The sequence below is a fragment of the Carcharhinus amblyrhynchos genome, unplaced genomic scaffold (assembly GCF_965287045.1).
Source record: "Carcharhinus amblyrhynchos unplaced genomic scaffold, sCarAmb.v2.hapA scaffold_954, whole genome shotgun sequence".
Classification (NCBI taxonomy): domain Eukaryota; kingdom Metazoa; phylum Chordata; class Chondrichthyes; order Carcharhiniformes; family Carcharhinidae; genus Carcharhinus; species Carcharhinus amblyrhynchos.
This window is the reverse complement of record NW_027650694.1, coordinates 27,146-35,000: the sequence shown is the minus strand read 5'-3', so window position 1 is coordinate 35,000 and position 7,855 is coordinate 27,146. Positions and strand designations below refer to the sequence as shown.

At 45.4% G+C, this 7,855-nt stretch overlaps 1 protein-coding gene across 1 annotated transcript in view; it reads right to left on the bottom strand.

Moving 5' to 3' along the window:
- Nucleotides 1–546: 546 nt before the first annotated feature.
- LOC145340358 (protein kinase C alpha type-like) overlaps nt 547–7,855 on the bottom strand; it is a 30,783-nt gene continuing 23,474 nt past the window's right edge. Inside the window, 1 exon segment of the mRNA XM_080184815.1 lies at nt 547–1,007. Within this exon segment, the coding sequence (XP_080040941.1) occupies nt 831–1,007 (177 nt within the window). The 3' untranslated portion in view covers nt 547–830.

Here is a 7,855-nt window from a genome sequence, read left to right as displayed (position 1 = left end):
TGCTAATTCGTTAAAGTTTGTCTATAAATGAGGTTTATTTTGATATAAAGCTTCTTGGTGGCTTATTAGAATCACAGCTGGAGCAAAACACCTTATGTTTGTGCTAATGCCAAAATCAGAACCAAGTTGGGGTCAAGGCTGACTACATAATATATTTTGGAGTTTCTGATCTGATCCCCAACATACTCTCTCCCTTTCTGCGTGTTTCTAACTCTTTCTCTGAATCTCTCTGTCTCTGTCAGTGTCTCCCTCTCCCTCCCTCTCTGTCTCCCTCTCTGTATCTGCTGTTTAAGCCTCTCCCTGGAAGCAGGTTCTGTTGCCTGGTGAGCTGGGAGTGTGAGCTGTGAGGAGGATACTGAGGGATGGACAGACAGAGGCCTCGGTGAGCTGGGGCCTGGGCTCAGGAAGTTCCCGTTACGTTCGATACAACAATGGAGGGGGGGGCGGGGGTGGAAAGAGAGAGACAGAGCGAGAGAGAGACAGAGAGAGAGAGAGAGAGACAGAGACAGAGAGACAGAGACAGAGACACACACACAGACAGAGAGAGACAGACAGACAGAGAGAGAGAGACACACAGACAGAGAGACAGAGACACACAGAGACAGAGACAGAGAGCCGCCACTCAAATTTCAGTCTCACTTGGGGAGGTGTGAGGCTATAAGAGGCTCCAGCTGAGTGATAGAAAGCAGGTCAAAGGGCAACAGGAGGTGGGAATGAATTGGGGGAGAAGCGAGTGACCACCGGCTGGAGGGGGGTGAGGAATTTCACCGCCTCAAACCTTCCGGAATATTCTGGAGGCGGCCGAGGCTGGGGGCAGGCTGGGGGTGACGTCAGATGGTGTAGGGTGCTGACAGTCGCTTGCTGGGATGGACAAAGGCTGGGTTAACAAAGGAGAATCCACTGAATTCATCCTGATCGATGTTCATCAACACACTCTGGTCCGGCGGAGTCAGCGCAAAGGAACCACGCGTGAAAAACTTATCAAAATTCTCACCGCATTTCCCACCCTGGAGAAACACAGAGCGAGAGGGAGAGACACAGAGAGAGACTGTTAAAAATTTATTCCACAAACAGTCACTTAACTAAAACTCTATGGAGGAGGAGGGTTTGACAGAGTGGATTCAGAGAGAATGTTCCCGATGATGGGGGAGTCCAGAACTAAATGGCAGAACCCTTAAGAGTATTGATAGGCAGAGGGATCTGGTCGTACAGGTAAACAGGTCACTGAAAGTGGCAATGCAGGTGGGGAAGGTAATCAAGAAGGCATACGGCATGCTTGCCTTCATCGGCCGGGGCACTGAGTTTAAAAATTGACAAGTCATGTTGCAGCTTTATAGAACCTTAGTTAGGCTGCACTTGGAATATAGAGTTCAATTCTGGTCACCACACTACCAGAAGGATGTGGAGGCTTTGGAGAGGGGACAGAAAAGATTTACCAGGATGTTGCCTGGTGTGGAGGGCATTAGCTATGAGGAGAGATTGGAGAAACTTGGTTTGTTCTCACTGGAGTGACGGAGGTTGAGGGGAGTCCTGATAGAAGTCTACAAGATTATGAGAGGCACGGACAGAGTGGATAGTCAGAAGCTTTTTCCCAGGGTGGAAGAGTCAATTACTCGGGGGCACAGGTTTAAGGTGTGAGGGACAAGGTTTAAAGGAGATGTACGAGGCAGATTTTTTACACAGAGGGTGGTGGGTGCCTGGAACTCGCTGCCGGGGGAGGGAGTGGAAGCGGATACGATAGTGAGTTTTAAGGGGCATCTGGACAAATCCATGAATAGGATGGGAATAGAGGGATATGGTCCCCGGAAGGGTAGGGGGTTTTAGTTCAGTCGGGGGCAGCATGGTCGGTGCAGGCTTGGAGGGGCCAAAGGGCCTGTTCCTGTGCTGGAATTTTCTCTGTTCTCAGGGTTATAGTTTGAGGATAGTTTTGATAGTCCTCACCTCAGTTCTAAAAGATTTACCCCTTATCCTCAAATTATAACCCCTCAAACAAAGAAACTAGAAGCAGGAGGCCATTCGGCCCTTCCAGCCTGCTCTGCCGTTCATTTTGATCACGGCTGATCATCCAATTCAATATCCAGATCCCTCCCCCCCCTCCATATCCCTCGATCCCTTTAGTCCCAAGAACGAAATCTAATTTCTTACAGAATCACAGGAACTCTACAATGCCGAAGGAGGCCATTCAGCCCATTGAGTCTGTACCGACCACAATCCCACCCAGGCCCTATTCCCGTAACCCCACATACTTACCCCACCAATCCCTCTAAACTACGCATCCCGAGACAGTAAGGGGCAATTTAACACGGCCAATCCACCCACCCCACACAAGTTTGCACTTGCAATCTCACAATGTTTTGGCCTCAACTACTTTCTGTGGGAGTGAATTCCACACATTCCCCACCCTCTGGGTGAAGAAATTTCTCCTCACCTCAGTTCTAAAAGGTTTACCCCTTATCCTCGGACTCTGACCCCATGTTAACCTAGGAACAGCAGGAGGCCATTCGGCCCTTCGAGCTCACTCCACCATTCATTACAAACATGGCTGATCATCCAACTCAACAGCCCAATCCTACTTTCTCCCCATAACCTCTCACCCCATTCACCCCAAGTGCTATATCCAGCTTCCTCTTGAATATATTCAATGTTTTGGTATCAACTACTTCCTGTGGGAATGAATTCCACAGACTCACCACTCTTTGGATGAAGGAATGTTATAGTCATAGAGGTTTACAGCATGGAAACAGGTCCTTCAGCCCAACTTGTCCATGCCATCCTTCTATTTTAAACCCCTAAATTAATCTCAATTCCCTGCATTTGGCCCATATCCCTCTATACCCATTTTACCCATGTAACTGTCTAAATGTTTTTTAAAAGACAAAATTGTACCCACCTCTACTACTGCCTCTGGCAGCTCGTTCCAGACACTCACCACCCTCTGTGTGAAAAAATTGTCCCTCTGGACACTTTTGTATCTCTCCCCTCTCACCTTAAATCTATACCCTCTAGTTTTAGACTCCCCTACCTTTGGGAAAAGATATTGACTATCTAGCTGACCTGTGCCCCTCATTATTTTATAGACCTCTATAAGATCACCCCTCAGCCTCCTACGCTCCAGAGAAAAAAGTCCCAGTCTATCCAGCCTCTCCTTATAACTCAATCTATCAAGTCCCGGTAGCATCCTAGTAAATCTCTTCTGCACTCTTTCTAGTTTAATAATATCCTTTCTATAATAGGGTGACCAGAACTGTACACAGTATTCCAAGTGTGGCCTTACCAATGTCTTGTACAACTTCAACAAGACATCCCAACTCCTGTATTCAATGTTCTGACCAATGAAACCAAGCATGCCGAATGCCTTCTTCACTACTCTGAAGTCACCTGTGACTTCACTTTCAAGGAGCTATGAACCTGTATCCCTAGATCTCTTTGTTCTGTAACTCTCCCCATCTCCACCCTAAATGGTCTACCTTGAATCCCCAGACTGTGACCCCTGGTTCTGGACTCCCCCCACCATCGGGAACATCCTCCCTGCATCTACCCTGTCTGGTCCTATTAGAATTTTATCAGTCTCTATGAGATCCCTCCTCATTCGTCTGAACTCCAGCAAAAACAATCCTAACCAGGTCAATCTCTCCTCGTACATCAGCCCCACCTTCCCCAGAATCAGCCTGGTAAACCTTCACTGCACTCCCTCGAGAACAAGAATATCCTTCCTCAGAAAAGGAGACCAAAACTGCACACAATACTCTAGGTGTGGCCTCACCCAGGCCCTGTATAATTGTAACAACACATCCCTGCTCCTGTACTCAAAACTTCTCGCAATGAAGGCCAACATACCATTTGCCTTCTTTACGGCCTGTTGTACCTGCACGCTTACCTTCAGTGACTGGTGCACAAGGACACCCAGGTCCCTCTGCACACTCCCCTCTCCCAATTTACACCCATTCAGGGAGTAACCTGCCTTCTTGTTTTTGCTTCCAAAATGAATAACCTCATATTTATCCAAATTATCCTGCATCTGCCATTGATTTACCCACTCACCCAACCTGTCCAGATCATTCTGAAGGATCTCCACATCCTCGTCACAGTTCACCCTCCCACCCAACTTGGTATCATCTGTAAACTTTGAGATGTTACATTTTGTTCCCTCATTCAAATCATTAATATATATTGTGAATAGTTGGGGTCCCAGCACCACTCCCTGTGTCACCCCCACTTGTTACTGCCAGCTAATTTGAAAAGCACCCATTAATTCCTAGTCTTTGTTTCCTCTCCGCTAACCAGTTTTCTATCCATCGCAATACACTTCCCCCAATCCCATGTGCTTTAATCTTGCTCGAAAATCTCTTATGCTGAACTTTGTCAAACGCTTTCTGAAAGTCCAAATATATCACATCGACTGGTTCCCCATTGTCAACTCTACTGGTTACATCTGCAAAGAATTCCAACAGATTTATCAAGCACTATTTCCCCTTTATAAATCCATGCTGACTCTGATCCTGCCACTGCTTTCTAAATGCTCTGCTATAAAGTCCTTAATAATGGATTTGAGATTTTCCCTACTATTGAAGTTTACTGGTCTATATTCCCTGTTTTCTCTCTACCTCCCTTTTTGAATATTGGAGTGACGTTCACTACTCTCCGATCTGCAGGGACTGTTCCCCAGTCTATAGAATCCTGGATGATGCCCACCAATGCATCCACTATTTCTAGAGCCACTTCCTTGAGTATTGTGGGATGTAGATTATCAGGGCCTGGGGATTTATCCACCTTCAATCCCATTAACTTCCCCAGTACCATTTCTCTTTTAATATTGATCTCACTCAGTTCTTCCCTCTCACTGAATCTTACATTCTCCAACATTTCTGGCATCTGATTTGTGTTCTCTTCTGTGAAGACAGAACCAAGGTATATATTCAGTTGCTCGGCCATTTCTTTGTCCCCCATTCCTGTTTAAGGGGGGCCTACATTTGTCTTCAACCTCTTTCTCTTCACGTATCTATAGAAACTCTTAGTGTCAGTCTTTATGTTCCCTGTAAGCTTACTTTCATACTCTATTTCCCCTTCTTAATCAATCCCTTAGTCCTTCTTTGCTGAATTCTAAACTATCCCAATCCTCAGACCAGTTATTTTTCTTGGCCAATCTGTATGCTTCTTCCTCTCTAATTTCCTTTGTAAGCCATGGATTGGCTCTCTTACCCATTTTGCTTCTGTGCCAGACAGGAATAAACAGTTGGTGCAGTTCCCCCATGTGTTCCTGGAATGTTTGTCATCGCCTATCCACCGTCATTCCTTTCAGTAACTCTCCCCAATCTATCAATCCCAACTCACGCCTCATATCTTCATCGTTTCCTTTATTAAGATTCAGCACTCTAGTCTCCGAATCAACTACTTCACTCTCCATCTCAATAAAAAATTCTTCCATGTTATGGGTGCTCATTCCCAAGGGGTCTCACACAGCTTCACTGGCAATGATTCCCTTCTCATTACACAGTGCCTAATCTAAACTGGCCTGCTCTCCAGTTGGTTCTTCCACATATTGGTGAAGGAAATCATCCCGTTTACACTCCAGGAATTCCTCCTCTATGGCTTTGTGGCTTCTTTGATTTGCCCAATCTACGTGCAGATTAAAATCACCCATGATCACCGATATTTCCTTATCACATTCATCTCTAATTTTGTGTTTAAAGCCATTCCCAATATCACCACTGCAGTTTGGGGGTCTGAGTATCATACAAACTAATGTTTTTTGCCCCTTGCTATTTCTCAGCTCTACCTGTACAGACTCCATGTTGTCAGAGCAAATATCCTTTCTCACTGTTGTGTAAATTTCCTCTTTAACCAGCAGTGTCACTCCACCACCTTGTCCTTTGTACCTGTCCTTCCTAAATATTAAATACCCTGGGACATTCAATCCCCACCCCTGGTCACCCTGCAGCCATGTCTCTGTAATCCCAATTATATCACATCCGTACACATCTATATAGTTCTGGACTCCCCCACCATCGGGAACATTCTTTCTGAATCTACCCTGTCTAACCCTGTGTGAATTTTATAAGTTTCTATCAGATCCCCTCTCACTCTAAACTCCAGTGAATATAATCCTAACCCACTCAGTCTCTCCTCATATGACAGACCTGCCATCCCAGGGATCAGCCTGGTAAACCTTCACTGTGCTCCCTCTATAGCAAGGACATCCTTCCTCAGATAAGGAGACCAAAACTGTACACAATACTCCAGGTGTGGCCTCACCAACACCCTGTACAATTGCAGTAAAACATCCCTATCCCTATACTCAAATCCACTCGCTATGAAGACTAACATACCATTTGCCTTCTTTACTGCCTGCTGTTCCTGCGCGCTTACTTTCAGCGACTGATGCTCGAGGACTCCAAGATCTCGCTGAGTATCCGCCTCTCTCAATTTACACCCATTCCAGTAATAATCTCTCTTCCTATTATTGCTATCACAGTGGATAACCTCACATTTATCCACATTATTCTGCATCTCCCATGCAGATTCCCACACACTCAGCCTGTCCAAATCACACTGAACCATCTCTGCATCCTCCTCACAGCTCACCCTCCCATCCAACTTCGTATCATCTGTAAATTTGGAGATAATACATTCCGTTCCCTCTTCCTAATCATTAATATATAATGTGAACAGTTGTGGTTCCAGCTCAGATCCCAGCGGAATCCATACTCGTCACTGGCTGCCAATCAGAAAAAGACCCATTTATGCCAACTCTTTACTTCCTATCTGTGAGCCAGCTTTCTATTCATCTCAAGACATTATCTACAATCCCATTTACATAGTAATCTTATGTGAGACCTTGTCGAAAGCTTTATGAAAGTCTAAATAAACCACATCCACTGGTTCTCCTCGGTCAACTCTACTGATTACATTCTTAAAGATTTCCAATAGATTTGCCCAGCATGATTTCCCCTTTGTAAATCCATGCTGACTTTGTCTGATTATAACCACTGCCTTTAAAATGCTGAGTTATGAAATCCTTGATAATAAACTTCAGTAATTTCCCTCCTCCAATAGAACAGCGCTTTGACTTTCCAAATGTCCTGATGATTGCTTCCTTGAGAATTGATTCTAACATTTTCCCGTAATCAGATGTTAAACTAACTGCTCTGTAACTTCCCACCTTTTGCCTCCCTCCCTTTTTGAGTAAGATAACATTTGTATTCTTCCAATCCATTGGAACCTTTCCTGTGTCCATTTTTGGAATAGTATAACTAACGGATCCACTATCTCCATCACCACTTCCTTTAATATCCTGGGATGTTGGCCATCAGGCCCCGGGGAGGATTTATCCAGCCTCAATCCCGATAGTTTGCCGAGTACCTTTTCCCTATCCCTGTTCTAAGTTCTATCCTTCCTATTCCCCCCTGACTTGCCTGTTCCGATAGGAATGATCCCAGTGGCCTCCACTGTGAAAACTGAGGCCAAATACTGATTTAGTATCTCTGCATGTCCGTCTTCCCCACTATTAACTCTGTGGTTTCATCTTCTGAGGGACCAACATTCACCCCTAGCGACTCTCTTTTACATACCTACAGAAGATTTTGCTATCCTTCTTGATGTTTTGCGCCAGTTTTCTCTTGTAATTAACCTTTCTTTCTGTGCTGGAATTCTCTTTGTTGTGAGGGCCTGAGTGTTTCCTGAACAAGTGCCACAGTCCACCCGCTGGCCAGTCTCTCAGCCTTCCTGCCCAGCCTATCCAGCCAAATCTATCCTTGTGCCTGTGTTTAATTACAGGAGTGTGGGACTCCACTTTCTCACCCCCAAAACTGAACTGTGAACTCTATCAGACTATGCTTACTACTCCCGAGAGGATCCC